We start from the raw sequence: 22,989 nt of genomic DNA on the forward strand, positions 1-22,989 counted from the left end.
AATTGCGTAAATGTATGTGTGTGTGTGTCTGTGTGCGTGTGTGTGTGTGCATGATATTGTGCAGCACACAAATTAAATGTTACACAAAAGCTTAGCTGAAAAATGCAAAGTCCAGCTGGTAAATTATTCAAATGCACGAATCAATTTTCATAAACAAATAAGCGCATGCGGCTCCTCAAATAAGTAAAGCTAGGGGAAATAAAATCACACGGAGTCGTGAATATATAAAAATTAAATTCCTCCAAACATTTCTGATTCAATAAAAAAACTCAGCATTATTCGCTAAATAAATGAAGAGCATAAAATATTTAAGATTCATTTAATTTAAATGCTTGAACTCATACCCTTAAGGCCGAATCCAAAAATAGCATTTTGCTTGTTGTTGTTTGCTCTATATTAGCTAGTTAGTATGGTTGCTTTAGCCTACACATTGGCTTGTTGCTTTTTTTAATGAGAAAATAAAATAAATTGTGAGATTTATACAAGCCACAGAGCTCAGCAGAGTGTCCTTCGGCGTTTTTTGCTGCGCATAAACAACAACACAAACGACGTGCTGGACCAGCCCCAAAAGTATGCCACAAAAATATGAATGCTAAATTGTGAGCGTAGAGCTTAGAGCACGTGATCAAATATGTAAAAGAAACAACAACTAACATGAACGCGTTTCTGAGTGTGCGTGAGTATGTGTGAATGTGTGTGTGTGTGTGTGTGTGTGTGGGTGTGGCTGTGTATGTTTGTGCAAAGTTATAGGCACAGTCAACGACTACATAATGGCAAATCAAAGCAGAGCAAGACAAAACCGAACCCAAAAGCCAATGCCAAATTAACGCTACAAATTACAATTCAAAAACACAAACTCATACACATACAGAAACACACAAACGCACACACACACACACATTTAGAGTTAGAGAGTGTTGAGAGTGAGTGCTTGAAATAGTTATTAGACGAAACTCACCTTTTGTTGAATATACAACGGTGCATTGACAACGACGCCATCTGCCACGCTGGTGGCTACAGCCACAGCTGCTGGCGCGACACCAGCGGCTCCTGTGCTGCCATTGCCCGCTGTTGAGGATTCGGCGGCTGCCTTTAGCTGCATGCCGGGCTCAGTTTTGATGGCGGCTGCTGTCACGGCCAGCGACAGGCTCTCGGCCGCCGTGGGCGCACCAGCAGCGGCCGCTGCCGCTGGTCCTGGAGCGGCGGGATAGCCGGTTGGTGCGCCTGCAAAGGGCGCCACATTAGCCTGCACCATGTGCTGCAAAAAAGATAGCCAGACAGAGGAAGGACTTAGATTAGTATGGAATCATTTGTAGGACTTTATGAATATGTGCATTAAAAATAAATATTACTAGAATTAGTCGAGCAAAATTTAATGTAAACATGATGTAATATCGCTTCACTTTCAGTCGGTGTATCTGCAGGCAGGGTATCATTTGATCTGGCATTGGAAATCTCTTTTTGGTACCATTTATAATTGGACCAACATAGTTGTCCGTGTAGGTATGGTTGAATGCTGCCATAAAAGTTCACAATGAAATCCATATAGTTTATTTTGCAGGTAACCCATGACCACTATCTATGGCAGCCGCTAAGCTGCTGTGTAGACAAAGGCAACTAACTGCCAAGTGGATACACATGCATACAGAGAAATACATTGGATGTAGCGATGCGAGTTTTAAATTGCAATTTTTATTTATACAAATTTTAGCTATTATTTTGCTTGGCTTACCTGCCAGCTGCCACCCACGCCAGCACACACACATACAGCGTTAGTTGTCAACAGCTATGAAATATGCAAAATTTGCAGCTTATTGTAGCTAAATAAACCTCAGCTCCAACCCTAAATCACGACCCAACACCCACATCCCAACCATTTTGTCAGCAAACTTTTTGTAATTTAAGCGAGCCAAAGCCAGAGGGACAAAGCGGGAGAGAGAGAGGGACACAGAGAGAGAAAAAGAGAACTAGGTAAATGGGGATTATCGTGTGAGTGGCATTTTAATATGTTTCACTGTAAATTTGTTGGCGCTGTTGTATTTCTTGATTAGAACGTTTGCCTTGTCGGCTAAGGCTGAAGCTACATGAAATGGATATTAATTTTTGGATTAAACTAAGCTAGAATATATTTGTGGCATTTAAGAAGTGACAGTTAAAAATTCCTTCAATTATAATGAAATAGGTTTAAGAAATACCTCAAATATATTAAAAAGATTATAAGATTATCAAATACCAAAGATAAAAACTTAAAATGTTTCTTTGATGTAAAATATAAAAAGATGTCAAGAAATTTGAGCTTTGCTATGCTTTTTCGTGACATATATATTTTAGCCAAATAATTGGATACAAATTAAAATAATAAAGCAACTTAAAGTCACGATTAACAAATTCAGTAATGGTCACTGTATTGCCAGTATATTATCTAGTATTATAATTTCCCCGTTTCTGGGGCGTTTGCCACAAAATATTTAAGGATAAGTTCAAATCACATCAAAGTTAAACAATTTTATTTTTAACAAAAATGTTTCCATGTCTTATGCATTGGCTGCGGTTCGTATCTCTCATCTCATTAGGCAGCCCATAGAACAGCAAGCTCTGTGAACGCATATAAAAGTTGGTGTTCATATTTTTGGCACCGCCCCATCTCCCAGCGTCTATATTCCATCTCTTTGGGCCCCACGCTGGCGGCAAACGTATTCCTCTGCTTTGGCTGTCAGTAGTTCCTCTCGCTCTTGATCTGCTTCTGGCGCATCGCAACGCCCAGCGATTTGTGTTTTAAAAAATTAGCTTGTTAATTAAATGCAAGCCATATGACATGTCGAGATGCTCTGCACCCGCCTTCGTCTTCGCTGAGGGGCTGTGATGTAATCTGCCGTGCAAATTGGCGCACTTTGCGTATCCGCCGTGCTCTGTTCGAAAACATATTCGTATGCTTTCTTCGTTTATTTTTCTTTTTCTTTTTCTTTTTAAATATGTATATATTCAAAAGAAAATATTCATGTTAAATTTACATAAAATTCTTCGGAAATTCATCTTGATGTCCCCTGAAATACAAGAAGTCAGTTGCAGACGACTTCTAAATACTCTGCTCTCAGAGCTAATGAAAAATCTAAGTTTTGAACTGTAATGCAGTTCAATGCGTCATCGTGTACAAAAAAGCCGAATCACGCATGCATAAGTATAGGTAAAAGTATTTTTTTATTAATCTAAGCAAATTTAATATACAAGAAATTAGAATTTTCATAAACCTATTTCATTGACAATTCATATATATCAAAATATGACACTTAATTAAGCACCTGTTCATTGGCAAGGTATTAGCTAGTCTCTGTTAAATGTCATCAAATAAGAGCACTCGACGTTGAACATGTTGAAATGTGTCGCTGCTGTTGTTGTCGTTGATATTGTTGTCGCTGTCGCTTTTGCAACACTTAATTTATCTGTCAGAATGATCTAGTTTGGGGGCCTGATGCATAAGTTCTTTGAATTGTGCTCGCCGAGTGCCACTTGAAACAATGCACACAAAGACCTCATCACAGCGTAGTAAAATTTTACTCAATGCATATGTTGACCGGCAAATTTATAAGTTATAAAGAAGACCTATTGCGTGAGCTATACTTAAATTGATTATGAATATGGTGAGTCTTATAAAAGACCGTGTGTGGAGAGTAAGCGAGCAGACACTGGCAGCTGTGTCAGCCATACATTAGTTTGATTAGTGCAATAGGAATTGCTGTTTAATTTGATCAATAAGTTCAATTAGGGCGTGAACTATATAGTTAATTTATTAAACAGATTTTACTTTTTAACTCAATTCAAAGTATTGTGCATAGCTCTCTCCTCATAGCCACACTCTACTAGACTCATCTCAACTCATCTCGCTATCTCTTTCCCAAAACTTCTTAGTTAACTATCGCTGCACTTATTGCGCACAATTAACATATTCATTGATTGCCATTCCGCCATTCCCATATAATTTAACAAGAGTTTTGTATGCGATTCTGTCATTTTTATGCATTGCTGCATTGTTAAATATTTTGCATTTAATTGCACTCGAATATTGTCAGAGTGGAGCTTTTTTCGAGTCCTATTTGCATGGCAAATATTTTGTCCGCATTTATTTTGCTATTTCTTTTGCAGCATCCCCTTTTCATTCAGTGCAGCCTGCCAGCTGGCGCAATTTTATTGACTGCGTTGTTTTTTGGCCCACAGTTTGTTTACATTTGCCGACTGGCACATAGAACGTGTTGTTTTTGGAACGTTTTCAACAAAACACTTTACGCTTTTCATTTTTGCAACAATTGCTTGCTGGCTTTCAAGTGGCTTTGAAGTATTTGTCTTGAGTGTTGGCGCACAATTTCGTCAACGCAGCAGTTGTGCTGCATATACACCAGCACATGCCAGTATTTAACTTTGCCATTCGATTAAATGTATATAAGTTGATCAAATTTCGTTAAATATATGCATTACCCTCGCTAAAATATTCACAGTGTCACACACTGCGTATACTTGATTGCCAAATATGTCACATACTGCCAGCTGATTTATGGCCCCAAAATGAAGAAAAGTGGTACGAAATTCATGCCAAAGCATGTTTTGCGGCACTGTTATACACAGTAAAAAAAATTGGGTGTGGATTGAAATGGATTTAACATTTTATTAAGTTTTTCTTTTTCATAAATATGTCACTTAAATTGTAACAGAAAAACAAACATTATTCGATGAAAATAAAAGGAAGTTTTAATAATTCCACATCACACAAAGGATCGTGAATAATTAGTAGTGTAAGAGCAACTGCCTGTCGTAAAAGCTCTTTTGTTAAAGTTTGATGTGATATTATTCTGAATACGATAATTACTTGATATAAGCACAAATATTTGCATATGGTTCAGAAATTATATAGTTCCATTACATCAACGGAATATTAATAAATCATGACGTGAACAACAAACAGCACAAAATATATTTAGTTATGCCAAATTATTTGTGCTTTCCCGGCGTCCGGCGTCCGTCGTCCGGCGCTTGTGCGTCAGCTGCACGACTGGCAGCGAACATGTTTCGAGTTTGAACCTGACATAGTGAAAAGCATTTGACCAATTGCTCAATAGTTGCCGCTGATTGCTGCTGACGCAATTGACGTCGGCGAATCGCCCATTTTGGTCAATGCAATGGCAAATTTGGGGCGCTGGCGACACACGTTTAAAAGCCGGGCCAAGTGCCATTGGACAGCCCAATCCAAGTTGGTTAGCGAACGGCACGACGCGCTGAATGCCAATTAAAACGGGCAGCCAATTGAAATTGAAATTGAAATTTGTTCAACGCGCGTCGATTGTTTAACTTTGTTTTGTAGTTGCTGTTGCCGTTGCCGTTGCTGTTGCTGTCGCTGCTATTGTTATTGTTGTTATCTTACCAAATTTGTGTCTCAATTGCTCAATGGGCGTGGACTAGAAAGCTTTCTAGGTCGATGCTAATCACGTCTGCCTTTCAATTTCCAGTTGCGAAAGCATCGCTGCATATTTGCCGTAAGGCAGCCGTAAAAAGTCAATTTGCCAAACTGCAATTGGCCGGATGAAGGTCATTTGCTGCCAGCTGTCAATTCAATTAACAAGGCAATATTCCGAAAGTAAGCTCCTATTAGAATATGATAACTTTAGTTATTTCGAATTAGTGTAGATTGACAGACAGGCAGGCAGCCAGGCAGTCAGGCAGTCAAGGCGCACTTTAGATATGCATCGTGTTGTGTGTTGAATTACACTCTGGCTCTTGGTGCACAGGAAATTATAGCAAAAGCGTGTTGAAGTGTGAAAGGATGTGTATAGCTAGAACCTGCAGCTATGTGCATCATTCATGTCCACATGACAAGTAATAGGACTACTGCAACTGCTGCTGCTGCTAGTGCAACTGCAAATGTAGCGTGTGGGTGTCAGCTACCAGATATGTGTAGGCTCCGTTAAAAGGGGGTTTCTGTTTTGCAAATCAACGACTGAGCCGGAAATTTATTTTCCAAATACAAAATGCACCATGTTTTGCCTGAAATGCTGTTAGTCAACATCCAACATCCTTAATAATGTGAACACAACACGACGAGCTAGTGAGAGCGACCGAAATAGTGTCAACGGAAGGTGAAAGAAAAACAAGCGCAAATTAGTGGGCATAGCATACACACACACAGACAAACCCATAGCACGGCGTATACGGCGTAATGTTCCGATGTGCTATGCAAAACAATATTATGTTGCGCAGCGAAGACCAGAAACAATAAACGCAGCATTCAAATAAAATAATTGAAACGTTGCTGCAAAGCGAACCAATTAAAATGCTTTAAAAGCATTTACACATCTTGCATATAAACTGAAATAACAAATTCAATTGTTTTTTGAGAGGTGCGAAAAACATTAAAAGCATTCCCAAACTAAAACGGGAAGGCCCTATGCAGGTTGATGGCTCTTCAATTTAATTTTTCAGACTTTAGATAAAATAACTAAGATATTTATTATTTGTTTGTATCTATACAAGCTTTTAGATGATTTTTCTGTGACACACACACAAGATAATTACAATGGAGTCGCATCCATGCATTTTATGTTGGAAAAGAAAACTATAAGAACTAGAAATAATTTTAAATAATTGTATTTTACTATATTATATTTAATAATATTTTGTATTTATTTACAATATTACATTTATTGGAGAGTTACAACAAATATTTGAACGTTTCAGAAATACTTATATAGCGTTTTAAAGCTTTCTAACTGTGGTTAACTCTCCAAACAATTGCGTGTTTTATTATTCGAGCCGATGGTGCAGCAGTTGTTGTCGTGGCTAAAATATATATAAACGGCGTTAGAGCACTGAAGCTGCGGCTGCTGTAAACGGTAAGCCCGAATGTCAGATGCAGGTGTGCACAACAGCAGCTACAATAACAACAACAGCATGAACCAAACACAACAAAACAAATAAAACAGAAAAAAGCCCGAAGAGTTGGCCCTAAACGGCAAACAGGCCCGCAACTTGGCTTTAGCCACAAGCCGGCCAACTCCATGGCCAGCGGGGAGGCGGAGAGGTAAACTGCGCATCTGCAAAAAACTTTTTGCCAAACAGACCAACTGACTAACTGCATTGAACCGGGGAAACCGGCCCAACATTCAAATGCGGTCTGCATCTGCTGCCTCTAGTCGTAGATTTCGAGATTTTCCCCCTTTTTTTTCTCTGTTGCAAGTTGGCACTTTGTGTGTCACTGGGCTGCCCACATTGCGGTATTTGTTGTTATTAATGGCCCAACTCAAGCTGAAGATGTCTCGTGATGATGATGATGGTGCTAATAATGAGCATCTTGATGATGATGATGAGGCGAGTAGCTTGCCATTTCATTGGAATTTATGCAGCCAAGCCCGGCAAATGCACCAACCCAAACTAACTCCAACTCCGACTCCAATTGTCGACTGGCTTTGGCTTGAGCTTCTTCCACTTGCAACCGTCTGGCATCAATCGCCCTCACTTACCAGTTACCAGCGTTGGCCAAATGAAGCATGCAGCATGGCAAAGCAGGGGGCGATCAACTAAACCTTAATGCCAATGAAAACGTGAGAATGTCGCCGTCGAGTGTGCGCTGAAGATGCACTTTCCGGATTTATATCGCTAAATTTTTGTCGACCTAACGAACGTGAGTGGAAAATTAAATAATTAAAAAGCGTTCACCATCCACGCGAAGCCAAGCCAAGCCAAGCCAATCCAAGCAAGGAGAGTGTGCGAAAAATGTCCAGAGGTCGTAAAATGTCAGGCCAAAATGGAAGCTGGCAAGACAGCGGGAAAAATGCATTGTGATTATTCAATGGCTTAGCAAATGAAAATGAAATTGGCCGTTGGCCACTCCTCGCCTATATATTTTACAGCCAATATATAGTAAATCAGCCAAAGCAGCAGCAGCAGCAAAAAAAATCAATAAAAATAAATGAAGACAAATATCAAAAGTACACACTACCAAAATCTTCACGTTCTTAGCCTTGTCAATAAACGAGGCATGCAAGAAAAAAATAAAACGCAAAAAATAAATAAAAAAATGGCTGAAAGCACGTCGAGTATTTGAATACTCTTTCACATGTCTTAACCCTTGGAAAAAACCACGAGCTTCAGCAAATGAAACAACTCATTCATGAAAGATTAATCATATCATATTAAGCTATATATACATATATATATATATATATATATATATATACATATATATATATATATATATATATATATATATATATATATAGAAAGAGAGCCTGGCAAAGGTATCATATATAAGAATTATCTAGCACAAAAACATCAATTTCTAACAGCTGTATCATATATTAGCCTGATTCGACGGATTCTGTCTCATAGGCTACCTAACATCGCTAATATATCTAATCGGCTTAATATTCTTATATATGTTGGTAAAAATTATGGTTATGCGTCACACATTCCGCAAAGAAATCGTTATTCCTTCTACAAGCGTATACAAAAAAAACTCAAACATCAAAATGAAACGCGTGCAAATACGAGTACATAAAAAAAAGCATCGAAATTTGTATTTAGAAGCAAATGTTTAGCTATGCAAATGGCGTGCCAGTTGTCAGCCAGGCTGACAGACTTGAATTATGGCACCCAAAAGATGCGTTGACAGAAGCTGAAGAAGCATTAAGTATGAAAGACAACAACGAATTATGTGCACACGCTTAAAGGTGCTGTCAATGCGGGCCATAATAAAATGTCAAAAATAAAATCTGTGTTTTATTCTGCCCTATATAGAATGAGGTCATATAAATATTTATTTGCAGACCTCAACAGTATGTATATATATATTATTTTCAAACAGGTAACACTCTACAAAGAGACAATGACAACTTTGTGAATGGATTTTTTTATCGATATTTTGTTTAATACAAGAAGCGGACCAATATTTATTTGCTCTATGTTCAACTGAAACTGGAATTAAATTTCAGAAGAAATTTACATTTGATATTATTAATATATGAAATTCTAAAGTTGAATGAAACCCATTTACTCTCGATAATCTTTAATTCGCATAAACATTTTTCTGTTATTAATGGACTTCGATAAGCAAATATATTTGGAGTTCTTATGACTTTACATATGCCCTGCTGCAGCTGCTCTGTCGAATTTTTGCGAATAGGCGGCGGCATCTGGCGCAGATTTTCTGCCTGATTCATGGCACTTAAAAATATCAAAAAAATAAATGTTGGCATATTAGCAAAAAAAAATATAAATAAAAAAATTTTGTTTTGATGTTGAAGAATCCATAAATCTTGCCCCACATTATTCATATGCAAAACATAATTTGACAGCTTGACAGAAGTGCTCGAGAGCTCCCTCAACTGCGAGGAGTATATTAAATGTCTCGAAAATAATTGAAAGTTGAGCGACTGGAATAACCAGTTCGTCCCTGTCTCTATGACAATTTCGCGATTCCATTTCACTGCGAGTGCAATGAAGCCACAAGTATCGCATTACGCACAACACTAGGGGGGAATGTGTATGGCAGTTGAATTACTCGTTAAGTGCCAGCAAATTAAGCAACAGCTGAGATTCACTGCAATTGTCTACACACAGATACAACTGATAGCAATGATGACAGGCTGCTGCTAAAATTGCTTGCTTTAAATAGGGAAAAGAATGTCAGCAATCGTTTGATTGATTTGGCTGAACTGACCACGCCCATGGACGTCACAGCTATAAATCAAGCCGTGCAGCAATCAATAGAAACACCTGACAGCGTGTAGTCTTCAAGACGGCAAGTTCTGTTGCATATCGAAAATGGTTTAGCACGCAAGCCGCTGCTCAGAGCCAACTGATTGTTATGGCTTATTAACTGCCGCCACGCCCCCTCACCTTTCGTTCTAGGACGGTGGGGCTAAACATAAACAAAGAACGCCTGAAAGCGGAAGGAACTGACGGCTAAAAACAAAAGCTCACTTCCTGGCGCGCAAGTTATGAAAAGTAAATGAGCTAGTTTTATGTTATTGGGCCTTCAGGCGCTTTACACGCAACTTATGGATGCGTGGGCGTGGGCATGGGCATGGGTACTGAGTCGATGTATACAAAAAGTGCCATTAAATGCGCGTTAGAAACGCTTTAAAGCACAGCACGCGACATCGAGCGACATATACGATATAAGGGCTATGTGGCAGACTACGCGGCGTATGCTCGATATTTATATACACGCACACACCTGCAGCAAGCAATTACCGTTAAGCGGATTGTGTTTTCTACATAAACACAAAAACAAAACAAAATACTAATGCGGTCTCTTTGCTGCGCACTCTTTAGTATTATTTCTAATTCTGTTTTCATTTCTTTTATTCTTGCATTATTGTTATGACTATCGTGGCCTTTGGCTCTTTTCACGCTTTCCACGCTTTTCACACTTTTCACACTTGTAAATCAATTAAGTTTACAGCTTGCACTTGCCACCTACCGTTGGTCATTTGGCTTAAGCGCCAGCTTAGCTCGTAACGCTCGACTGCTGCAAGGATTGTGAAGCCCTGCGAGTGTGGGAATTTTTTGGTTGGGTTTGTTTCTGTTGATGTAGTAGTTGTTGTTGCTGTTATTGTTGTTGTTGTTTCTGGGGCAATTTGTTGGTTAGTTTTGTGTATAGGCTTTTCGGATACGCTTGAGCGACTCGTGAATTGCTGGTAACGTAATTAATACTCAGGCGTGCTTCAAGCATCATAAATGGGTCAATTGCGTGTGCGTATGTGAGTGTGTGTATGTGTGTGTGTGTAACGTAAGTTAAATGGCATACGAAATGTTGTTATTGTTAGTTTGAAGTGAATTGCTTTGAAAATAAACAAGCAATACGCAGAAATGTAAGAATACTAATGGAGCTGTTGAAATATAAATTTAAGCTATTTAAGAAAATCTTTTCAATTTCAATCTGAAAAGATTTTACTTCATAAACAGCAATATTGTATGTGTATATGTGCCCATATTTCTTTTATGCAAATAATAACATTATACAGTGTCTGTTAAATAAACACAACAATGCATTAGCTTTCATGAATCTGGCATTCAAAGGCCACATCCTTTAGTGGGCTGTTGGCTTGTGGTTCTCTTAACTTCAAGTTAAAAGGCATGAAGACAACTGTTGCTGTTGTTGTACCTAAAACAGTGGCTGAGTTGCGTTTGGAATAGCTGCTAACTGAACGAATGGCGGCTGCGGCATGAGGCAGGCTTGGCAATTAAGCAAGCAGCAACGAGTACAAAGTGGGCGTAATAGCTGCAATGACTAAGTAATTGGTATATGTGGCCAGACTACACTCTAAGCCAGTTGCATTTACATTTACAGCTTCAGCTACCTGCAACGACATTGTGGATGAGCCTTCATTAAAAACTGAGCGCCTGTCTAAGTTCTAGTGTATGTGTCTGTGTGTGTACGTGGCTGTTTGTTTCACTGCCTGACAGCCTCTCTCAGTGAGCTGGCTCTTAACACATGTAAAGTTTATCAAGTGCTTGTAGAATACTCACTGGGCTGACAGACTTCATAAAATGCGTTTACACACACAACTTGCAGCACATGAAAAGCGTAAAAGCGAAAGCTCAACTAAAGCAAGTGACTGTATATATGTAAGCCTGCGTGGCTGTGGCTGTGGCGGTGTTAGTGTGTGAGTGTGCCAGCTGACTGGCAATTATCGACACGACTTTGCTGATTTTCCACTTAAAAGGTTGTCAGCCATTAACCGAAATGCCACTCACAGCGCAATACATGCGTAATTCGAGACGTTTCAATGAAAAAATGAAGAGAAAACTTTTATTGCATACTCTGCGGAGTCATTTGATGATGCTTGAGTGGTTGGGTCCTTGAGCTCAACTTGTTAACCTGACCAAATTGGCAAACATTAACGCTAACCAGACAGCAAAACGAATGAGTCCGGTTGACGGTTTCTCACTCACGCATCGCTGCTCAGATTTTTTTTGTGACAGCGACAGTTGACGTTAATGAACACGGTCGAGATAATATTATATATGTTTCCATTGTTTTAAATGACAACTATAATATAATGGAAGTTGATTAGTGGAAGAGCAAGTCTACTTAAAGCTTCAAATAACTTTTCCATATTGAATTGAAATGTTACTTATTAGCTTTAAGTCTTTGCTAGGAAACTGATTTAGTGAAACACATATGCTATTTATTGCTGTATTATCCTTAAGGTCTAATCAGTTATCAGTATCCGTGTTGGCTTCCTTATAAACTACTTTAAGATTGAGTTGTGGCAGCCTAAGTCAACTTCACTGTGTTTGTTGGCATGCTCATCAATTTTTTTGGTGTGCATAACTTGAAGACAAACAAAAACTAAATAAGACATTTCAAATGCGCAATAGGAGATACCGAATAGGAGCCAACTAAGGGGGCGGGATAGGGCAATAGCGATGGCTAGATACCCAGAGAGAGGTAGACAGAGAGAGAGAGTTGATATGAAAAGCACTCAGGCAGTAAATTAGGTTCATGTCTCAACTAGTTGACCCAATCTCAGCCGAAAATAAACATAGAGTCGACCAGCAGCTGGGCGGGGTTGGCTACACTGAACTGGGCAGTTGTTCTGCTTGAGTTGTTGTTTGTAGCTGCTGCTTTTGCTAATGTTGTTGTTGCTCCGGTTGGCTGTTTGAGCCAACGGCCGTGAACGATGAGTAAATCATAGCCATGAAATATGTGCCAGCCAAAGGAAAACCGTAACTGAGAGCAGCAGTAGCAACTGCAATCAGCATGGATAGTAATAATAATGAAAATACAAAATAGCCAAGCCAGGTGCTTAAACTTTATGCTACGAAACGCAAATCGTTGTTACTTTTTTGTTGATGCTCTATTGTTGTTTACTTGCCCAAAATTTACGATACACGCACGCACGCACACACACACACACCTGCACATACACACATCGTTGGGCAAGGAACGTGACCAGTAAAATATATAAAAATGAAAGAAAAACGACTGCGAGCATTATAAAATGCAATGCAAGACCTTGCCATACGAGCGATAAAATTGTTGATACCCTATAACCCGCAACGCACTATGACTCTTGTCCCAACACCCAACCACCCACCCACACCCTACACCCGCAATCACAGCAATAAACTCTACAATGACTTTGCACTCTGCTCGGCACAGCGCAACCTGCTACCCTTAGCAAAGGTGCTTCCAATGTTTTCTGCATGATTTAATGCGTAATTTTCAGAACTTTGCAAATTTTTCGGATAATTTATCATTTTTACACCAACAACGTGCAGTCCAAAATATAAAGGGGTGAGCTCTTAGTTTTTGTCGCAGCGACACCTGACGTTGGCACTTTTTTTGTCTCATTCACTTCGTTTGCCTCCGTCTCGCTCTAACTTATGAGTTAAGTGCAGTCAAAAACTGTGACCTCAGCTCATTGACTTTTGGGACTAAATGGTCGGATTGCCCCTTTCTCCCCGAGCGTCATTTGCACCCAACTATTGCCTTAATTAAAATTTTTGCCTACTGAAATAGCCGACTACACCAGAGGGTTGTGAGAGAGTGAGAAGTAGTAGAAGCGAAAACTATGTCAACTTGGTTATAAGCTGGTGAGTTGTAAAGTTAGTAGGCCTCTTATGATAAATGTGTGGCCTATGTGTTGGTTTAGCATTGTTGTAATTAATGGGCTGTAATTTAGCAGGACATGCAGGCAGGAAGTTTGTAATTATGAAAGAAAGAGCATAGACTAATTACTAGAAATGGAGTATCATTTTACAAAGAAAAATGAATATGAATTTTCAATAGCTCAGATATGACACTTGAGAGGAAGCGGGTAAGTAAGAGTAATCTAATCGGAATAGAAAATATCTTGAGCAAGGCAATGTGTTGCCCTTTCAAATCATTTAATTGGAATCGCTAGAAGTACAGTCTGACTGCCAGAATGTTCTTTCTGTGCGTTACATAAATTTGTTCATAATATTCATAATATTTCATATTGTATATAGACAATGTCAAAAGGTTTTCTTTAGATATTTCATCAATTGAAGTATACAAATTTGAGCTCCCATCATTGACTACATCGTGGGCTTCCATGTTGACCTTCAACAAACGAACTCCTAAACATTAACCTACTCTGCTAGTCAACTGATTTATAATGCATTTTTACGTCTTTGCGCTGGCAATTTGGCAAGTTTAACTTTTCACTAACAGAAACTTCTGCTGTCAGTCCCTATGAGTGCGGTTGCAATGCATATTTCATGGGATGCATGATATTTTTAATACTTGTAAAAATATGTTTCCTATTCAATGGGAGCCAAGGCAGCAGTTGCTCCAAATGCAATTTCGAGATCACGACTGTCTGCTATTAATTAGGAGCAAATCATTTGCATATAGGCAAACGAATATCCTGCCTGGTATACTGAGGATGCCGATTACCGCAAACAGTATACAACATTCTGTCTGTGGCCAGTAGAACAATGCGACTGTGAGCCGTTGGATTACAGATCTCATTGAATTTAATAATGGCAAGTTATGCGAATCCGATTTAAAAGGTTTAACTTCCAGCTGCCTTTCAGACAAAATTGCATTCCCAATTTATTGAGCATTGTTGAGCAGACCGCATTTGAATTGATTGATTTGCATGCGGTTCGATAGATCTATGTGTTTCTGTGTAACTGTGTGTAGTTGTAGCACAGGTATAGGCCAACAGTATTTGAGGGGCTCAATTGCAGCCATGTATCGAAATCGCAACGAATGCTTATTCATGTTGTACAGTGTTGTTAGTCATTTGCTCGACTCATCTGGCCGTTGCTCTGCTTGCGCAATAAGTCACACACTTTGAAATGCAACACATGGCGGCAGCATCTGCCGCGAGTACACACTGTTTGCTCATTGAAAACGAGTATATTGATTTCTGGAAACGTTTGTCTAACTGAGCTCTGAGCTCGCTGGTAGACGGACGACCCACATGTCAATCCACATCATGTTCTCCACAAATTTCTAATGCTCCAGACGACACCCCGCAGAGGTTGCCAACAGAGTATTGTGCAGCAGACTGCAACCGTTCTCACTTGTTTTCCTTTGCACTTTCTGGATGCGATGGCTTTTCTCTTTGTGCGCTTGCTGCCATTTGCTACAATATCCTTTCCCGCTCGAGCACAATTTTTTCTCTGCCAACTTCTCGGTGAGTAACTAAGTAACTCTGCCAGAGTGTATGTGTGCTTCTCTATTTTTATCCCTGCATCTCTTGGCTCGTTCATATTATCACCCGGCGCGCATACGACGTTCTGGATTTTTGTCGTAATTGCGTATGGAGAGCTCGTCGTCATTCACTTAGTCAGGCAGGCAGAAAGGCAGAGAAGTCGGATCAGGTCTTTAATAAAGTTTTCAGTTCTTTTTGTTTTCTTTCATTTCGTCTTTGCTGCCCTCGTGTGCGTGCTTCTCTGCGTATGTGTGTGTGCGTATGTTTGTGTCTCTCTTTAGGGCTGTTGAGATTTGAGAGCGGTCACCCCATGCTGTGTATTCAACTCTTGGCTACTGTCTGAGTGTTGAGCCCCAGCAGACCCGGGCCAGGGAGCTGGGCAGCCATTCGATGATAGCTAAAATTAGACTCCAGACAAGCGAGGCACATTGCACGTTGTATGAGCTCCACTCATTAAGCACCATTGGCAATGGCAACAGCAATAGCAACGGCAATGACAACGGCATACGGCACAGCATTTTAATTTGTGGCATTAGTGTGTAGTAAATAAAGTCCACTGAGGCCCATATACATGCCTATATACGACTGCTCTTTGTTCTTAAGGCGCTTACTGCGTCGCCAACGCATAATAAATATACGGCTTAAGAAGGGTCCAATAGCACTTATAACTGAAAGCTAGGTACATTATCCATGTGTATATACAAGTTGATTGGATGGGAAATGCATGTTGATTTTCTGGACAATGCAAAACATATGGAAGCTACTTCAATTGATGTATTCATTTATACCTCCATTGAGTTGTGCAGTGCTGACATGATACGTACCTGAAAAAGAAGAAGAGAAAGAATCATTAGCGCAAGTCTTTGACGTACGTAGATGGTATACAAAATACAATCACTAATTCAACAGTTTTTCAAACTTTTTAACAACAAAACTATCGACTGAATACGAAAAAGTTTTTATTTCTACAATTTATAACTTTTCCCGCATTAAACAAATTATACGAAAATATTCCCGAGGGTGCGCAAACACAATTAAAACTCTGTGAATACTAAATATTTAACAAAATCCATTTTTTGCCCGCAACTTCAAAATTAGTTTGCGCTTTTTAGACATTTGACTAATTATCGAAACAGTTTACGGCTTAGACATATGCATAACAAATGTATTTATAAATACGAATAATTATGCGCATATTTAGTGGTAATCCAATAATACGAATCATGTATGCAATTGTTTAGACCAACAGAAAAAGTTGTTATAACGGTGAGACGAAGTTTAAATACTCTACAGCAACTTGAAGTTGACTCGATCAACTCTAATAATTCTATGATATAATAGGCCAATACGTAATATATAAAATTTATATAAAAACCCATTCAATGATAGAGTGAGAGAGAGAAAGAGCGAACAAAGAAGAGGGACAAACACTTAGGTACTTAAGCTCCAGTACAGGGTATAGACAGAACACTCTTTATATTAAAATGAGCAAAAAACACAGTTGGTTTAATTAATATATGTAAAAATTTAAATTTTAATTGTTAGGCAAATGTTTCAATTACATAAACAAGACAGAAAAATGTTGACAGAGCAGCTACTTCCGCTTAGCGCGCATTGATGCAAGAGTTGGGCAAATGCAGAGAGAATCGCTGAGAGGGAGAGAGCAGAGGCAGCATTTGGCACGTTTAAAAAAAAAAGCAACAACAATATTTTGTACTGTACTCGCAGCTCTCAGGCCGAGTCTGGCCGCTTAATCAGTCTAAATTGACACTGGGGGTCAAATTCATTAAGATAGAAATATTTCGCTTATTTGTTTTTGTTTCTGACAGCGGAGCACTCAGTACTGTGTCGTAAGGGCGTTGCCTCTTTACGACAGCATTTCAAAATCATAAATTTCAAATATAGATAAGCTGCAGGCGTTTTCAATTTATACATATTTCCATGTTTCCATTTCAGCTTAGCCATATCGAATACGCCATATGCTGACAGTCGAGTATATACCTCTGCCAAGTAATTATCATTTTTCCCGGAAAATTCCATATCAGATAGACAGCAACAGGAAATGCTCAAGTATCTGTGCATCTGTGTGTGCCTGCCTGTGCGTGTGCTCGTCGCCATGGAGACAGGCCATGCCCAAGCCAAAAGTAAATTAACAACGCAGCTGAGATTACATAGATCGCCACAGCTGGGGCAGGGTGTACGACGAACGAGAACGCTACAAGGCACGCGAAAATTTATAAATAACATTTAAAGTAAAATGACAAGCGGGGGGTCGGGTTACGCACCGTCAGGATATGCGTGACTAGCATTGAAATTAAACAAAAATATATTTGAGCATTCAGTGTCAAACGAGGCGATTGCTGCGTTGTCGTTGTAAGCCTAGCAAAGTGAAGGCGCCTCCAAGTATGCGGCCAACGCAAATACATAAATAAATGTAATGGCTTTTCCAGCAGCAACAACAACATTTAGAAGGAAGGGAGTGCCAAAAAAAAAAAGGAAAAGAGGCAAAGTAAATCAGTAACATTTATTTTATTTATTTTGATCTTAGCTTGAGGCGTGGCAAAAGCTGTGTATTATTTTGATTTCCAAAGTGCTGACTTAACAAAGATGTATAGCAGGAGATGTCATGTGTGTGAGTGTATGCGTGTGCATGTCTTTGTGTATATGCGTTGATGAAGTGCACATGCTCTTCTGTATGTGCGCAGTATCAAGTATAATGGAAGCAGATGCTTCTAAGCAAATGCGGAAATGCTTTAAATGCTTTTGTTGCGCGTTGCAAGAAAATCGCTTACTGAAAGTGAAGGATTTTAACTGGAGTATACTAACATTACTTAGTGATATTTGTCCAGTGATAAAGACTATTTCGTTTCGACCTTCACAACAGCTCACAAATTCAAATTTATAAGTAGCTGATTGATTACTACAGCCTTCATTTAATTATATTTGTATATATGTAAGAGCTTTGCATTAGACACTAATTACTCTTTGAAAATGACCTTGCTTGTTTGTATATACAAGTTGTAATTTTTTTAAAATATATATATACACAATTAAATTGAAATTCAAATTGTCGATTTTCCACTTCAAAGACCGTCGGTCCAACGATTACATAACGTATATGTAAAAATTAAAAATATATATATTTACTAATTGATAAATTAAAAATGTAATCAGGCTGTCTGTAGAGCTATTCTAAGAACGTTCAGATTCTATCTTTGGCAGTCTTCGCTCGCATCGTTGCTAAGCTGTAACAATTTGAGAATTCAATTGTAATTTGGTTTTATTGGTTTTTGTGATTTTTCCGTATTTCAACTTTTGATATTTATATGTATATTAAATACTGCGCCTGTTGTGAATATAACACTTTTTCCAGCTTCCTGAAACATGCAACATTACAGAATGTCCATCAAATAGTTTAATAAACTTCAGCAGCAACTGCAAATTGGTAATGAGAGTTTCGAGTGGATTATGAATCACTTTCCGACAACTTTTTGGCTCTGCACATTCGTGATTCAATAATGTATTAACAATTTAATAATGACAATGAGTATCGCATTAATTTATAAATTAAGTTATTATTCTTACAAATGAATTTAAATCCATATGTAAATAATCCACATGGTCGGGTGATTGAAAATTTAATTAAAAATAAGTCGAAATCCATATAAAACGCATTTAAGCCACTTCTACTTATGGCGTTAAGTGGAATGCAAATTTGACACCAGAGTGCATTAAAATTATTCGTTAATCAAATCCAGAAACGAATAAAAAGTATTGAAAACACATATAATTAACAGCATTTCGATTTAAAACACACTTAGGCTTAGCTTGGCTTAATGTTCAATCAAACTTGTATGATTTTTAATATTTATTAGAATATGTTGATAAATTAGCTGATTACAAAAGTTATTTAACTACATTCAACGAACTCGGTGGCAATTGGAGCTAATATGCAGTTGAATAAATTCTCATAATTGGCATTATAAATTCCATTGTCGTGGGCCAGGCCGAACAGATATCACAGCCCGCAGCAAACGATCAACGAGAATTGCCTAAATTGCCCCTTTATTAGTTTTTTCACACACACTAAAAATACAAAGAGAACAAAAAGAAAAATACAATTTTTTCCACGCTGGCAGACAGCAACAAATTGGCTGGCAGTTGGGAAGGTTTGCGTGTTAGGCGGGCATTAAATGGCTGCCAGGACACGAGCAGAAAAAATAACTGAAAACAGCGACAACCCGAACAACTGAAATGAGGCAAAAACTTGACTACTTTTAGTTTTCGCTTTTGTTTGCAGCAAATCCACGAAAATAAACTCATACTTAACAGGCCCACATACAGGCACAGAGTTCACGTTTTTGTACTTCTTGCTGACCAATTTCTTTCCGCTTCTCCCTTTTGCTGCTTTAATATTACCCTCATTATTATTTCGCTTTCGTTTCGCTCACTCACACACACTTACAGAATTAAGTGGTTCTGGCCTAGGTGGATATGTGAGATCCTGTGGCACAGTCCTCGTCAAAACATTATTGATTGTGTGGAGCAGTAGCTCCCCAAATGAAGCTGAAATTAAGTGCCCTGTTTTAGGCTATCATTAAAGCCTGTATCCTGCGGGCGCGCCTCATAAATATTGCCAGCATATTGATGGCTATCTGGCACGCAACCGATTTGCCAACAACATTAACTTACACTTTTATCTTCAAAGATAATTTGAGAAGTGTTTCGAATGCCGTCAAACGGCAGCTACCGTTTGCTTCAATCACGCTTAAGGGTTCGCAGATCTTTTATCTTGATTGTTGTATAAACTGATTTACATTATAGTTGAAGTAACACACAAAGAGATAGTCATAATTGATGCAGTTGCTGTCTTCAAACACAATTTAATATGGTGCACAGTGTCCAATGCTGGAAATCAAATTGTTGACACGAATTTCAAGATATACATCTAAGTTTCACATTACGTAAGCATTATATAATAGAGAATATAACAGGGACTCAGCCCGTTAGGTCCTCTATTATGGAACAGCATGCTAAAATATCAAGTCTTAACTTATCTAGTTTCATGCGCAGCCCAAATGGCACACACTTCATTATATAACATGCCGAAAGCTCTGGTCAGGCACAACTGTCAGAACGAGCCTAAAGCAAACGATTCAAGTGTGTGTATGTGCGTGTGCGCGTGAGTGTGGCATAGTCGTCGGTTGCTATACCATTTACGCCCCCTGCGATTTACATCACCGTTACCCTTTCCCCCAGCCAACAATCGCATGCGTTGCTATCAACGCCAGCGTCATTTGCATGCAGAGAGGCACCCAAAAACAAATGTCAAAATCATAGAATCGACTAGCCAAATGGCTCGTGTGTTTGTGCAGGGGCAAGGGCCAACAGTCGGGATAGAGGGCGGGGATTCGGCATGTGTGTGTTGGCCGCAGTTGGTGCGTTTATTGAATACGCAAAAACATGAAAATGACAATAAAGCAATGCAAAGAGAGAACACGAGCGAGCTTAATTAACATGCAAAACGTACAATGATTATTGGAATCTTTTTTTGGCCAAAGAGCAAAACAAAGACAGACATACAGCAAGTGAGAGACAGGGAGAAAGACGAGGCAGGGGCAACTCATATAGAGTTAGAACAAAGCGGTACTTCCGTGTGAGTTCTTGAAAACGTAAATCTTGACGAAATTGTTTACATGGGCCACATGTGACAAAGCAATAACAGCCAAAGGCCAATGACAGGGAGTCCAGTTGATTTAAGATATCGAATTTAAAGACCTGCAAAAAGTGCGCGAAACAGAAACTAAACAACCAACCTACCGATGAGTAATGATGGACTACAAGATACCTTGCATTGAATAACATTTAAATTTGCTAAAGACACAGCACAGCGCTCATCCTAATATATATTAATATTTATGGGAGCGAAATGGTCTAGGCAAAAAATTAATTATTGCGGATTTGATAGTATCACTTTGGATGTACTCCACACACATGGCGAGATTGCTAAATTTGGATTCTTTTAACACCATTTAGTTGCAATTATATATCCCCTCTATAGCTTTTGTTGCCAGCACAGGGCATACAAAAGTGAAGAAAAAATATTTTAAAAGTACAGCACATGCTGCAGCGTGAACAGCGAGAAAGGAGTGCACAGAGAAGCCCAGAGGTGAGTATTTATGTGTGCTGCGTGTGGTTTTTACAGAGCTCGCTGTAGAGTAGAGCCGAAAAAAGCCAATTTAACGCTTGAATACAATTTTCAATTTAAAGTTTTGCGCTTTCTTATATCGCAGCACTCCGTCTGCCCTCCTTTTCGCCTTTTATCTGCCTCCCTCTCGGCCCGTAGACGCGCAGCAACTTGTTACTTTTTTAGTTGTGCTACCATATGACACGCCCCCTTTGGATATGCCATGGGCAGGATGAGGGCGTGATAGAATGGAAAAAGGATGTGAAGCAGAGTAAGAGCTGTTTCAAAATCCATCAAGGGAAGAAAAAAGCACCTTAAAAAGCTCGCATAAAAGTTGACTTTGATTAAAGTTCGAACTTAAGGCACAATGTACACAAGCAGACACACGCACACACACACACACAGACACTTAATAATACATCGACAGGATACACATAAACACTTAGGTTCCCTCAGCAGGCAGCCATCAAGCTATCTAGCCTTGAGATGGGGCCACACTTCAAGCCAAAAGCCAAAAGCCAAGTCAATATAGCTGAGGCTGTAAGTGAGCCAAAGCTGATTGAAATGATTGAGGCGAAATGGCGCGATATCGGCTAGAGAGAGACAGTGATAGAGAGAGAGAGAGAGCAAGAGGGGGAAGTGATAAGAAATGGGAATATAGGGAGTGCCGTTTACAGCATAAGGCAGCTAAGTGCGCGTTGCTGTTGTGCGTCAACACTGAGGCGAAGCATCAACTAGATGTCGATTGGAAATTTGTTTTCGAGAGATGAGAAGTGCTAAAATAGATAAAAAGTATAGATCCATTATGTGAACCATAGATGCTATGTCCACTTTGGCTTTCAACTTGGCAAACTTAAATTATCTTTAAAAATAGCTAAAGAAATAAGAGAGTTTCACAGGAAAGTCTTGCTTAGGCTATTTTTCTGGGAGCTGTCATAAAGATCTTTTATTTTTCTTTTTATTATTAATTTTGGATTTATAATGTGGAGTTATAGAAACAACTATTTTTAGCTACTTCCCTGGCAGGTGACAAGTGAGTAGGTTTTAGCATTGTTGAAAGAGTAGACAGAATACAGTTCTCAAGCGTCTCAAGTCAGTAGCTTTGATTTACAATCTCTGCCAGGTTCTTCTCTGATGATTTTCTGCTTTCTAATATTCACACTCCGTGCTAAGACTCAAGGCAAGGCGTCATTATTCAGTTTTGGATTATTTTGGCAGCTTAAATAATTACATCCAGTTTGCAATAAATTAAAAAAAAAAGAAACTCAACAAATTTGAGCAATTGTTCAATCGTTTGCTTAAGAAGACCATGAATTTATTAGCTCCAAGCCCAAAAATTATGTAAGACTCGCTGTAATCAATTTCTACTTAGCACTGCATCAATCTTTGATGCTTCAACAGTTTTCCTAAGACCCATTCGAAGCTGTCATTTGGTACATACCTGCAAATAGAATCAAGATAGATTGCGCTGAGTACACGGCATCGATCAAAACATTCATAATTATGTTGTTTAATCAATTGAGGCATATATATTTGTACACATGTTGAGAGCTTGTTTAGCTAAAGAATTTGTAGAACTGGAGAGTCGGATCGGGGCAAATATTTAGCATTACTGGCAGTTTT

The 22,989-nt window shown here is 38.9% G+C and overlaps 1 protein-coding gene across 17 annotated transcripts in view; it reads right to left on the reverse strand.

The window, feature by feature from the left end:
• LOC111599851 (RNA binding protein fox-1 homolog 2) overlaps positions 1–22,989 on the reverse strand; it is a 92,983-nt gene that overhangs the window by 21,058 nt on the left and 48,936 nt on the right. For all 17 annotated transcript variants that reach the window (XR_003944346.1, XM_030225238.1, XM_030225236.1 and 14 more), the window contains one exon: positions 959–1,258. Coding sequence is in view for 16 of the 17 variants with exons in the window: in XM_030225238.1 (XP_030081098.1) it covers positions 959–1,258 (300 nt within the window). In the remaining variant the exon portion in view is untranslated. The remainder of the gene's footprint in view (positions 1–958; positions 1,259–22,989) is intronic.

Source organism: Drosophila hydei, unplaced genomic scaffold (genome assembly GCF_003285905.1).
Source record: "Drosophila hydei strain 15085-1641.00,03,60 unplaced genomic scaffold, DhydRS2 tig00000001-arrow-pilon, whole genome shotgun sequence".
NCBI classification, from domain to species: domain Eukaryota; kingdom Metazoa; phylum Arthropoda; class Insecta; order Diptera; family Drosophilidae; genus Drosophila; species Drosophila hydei.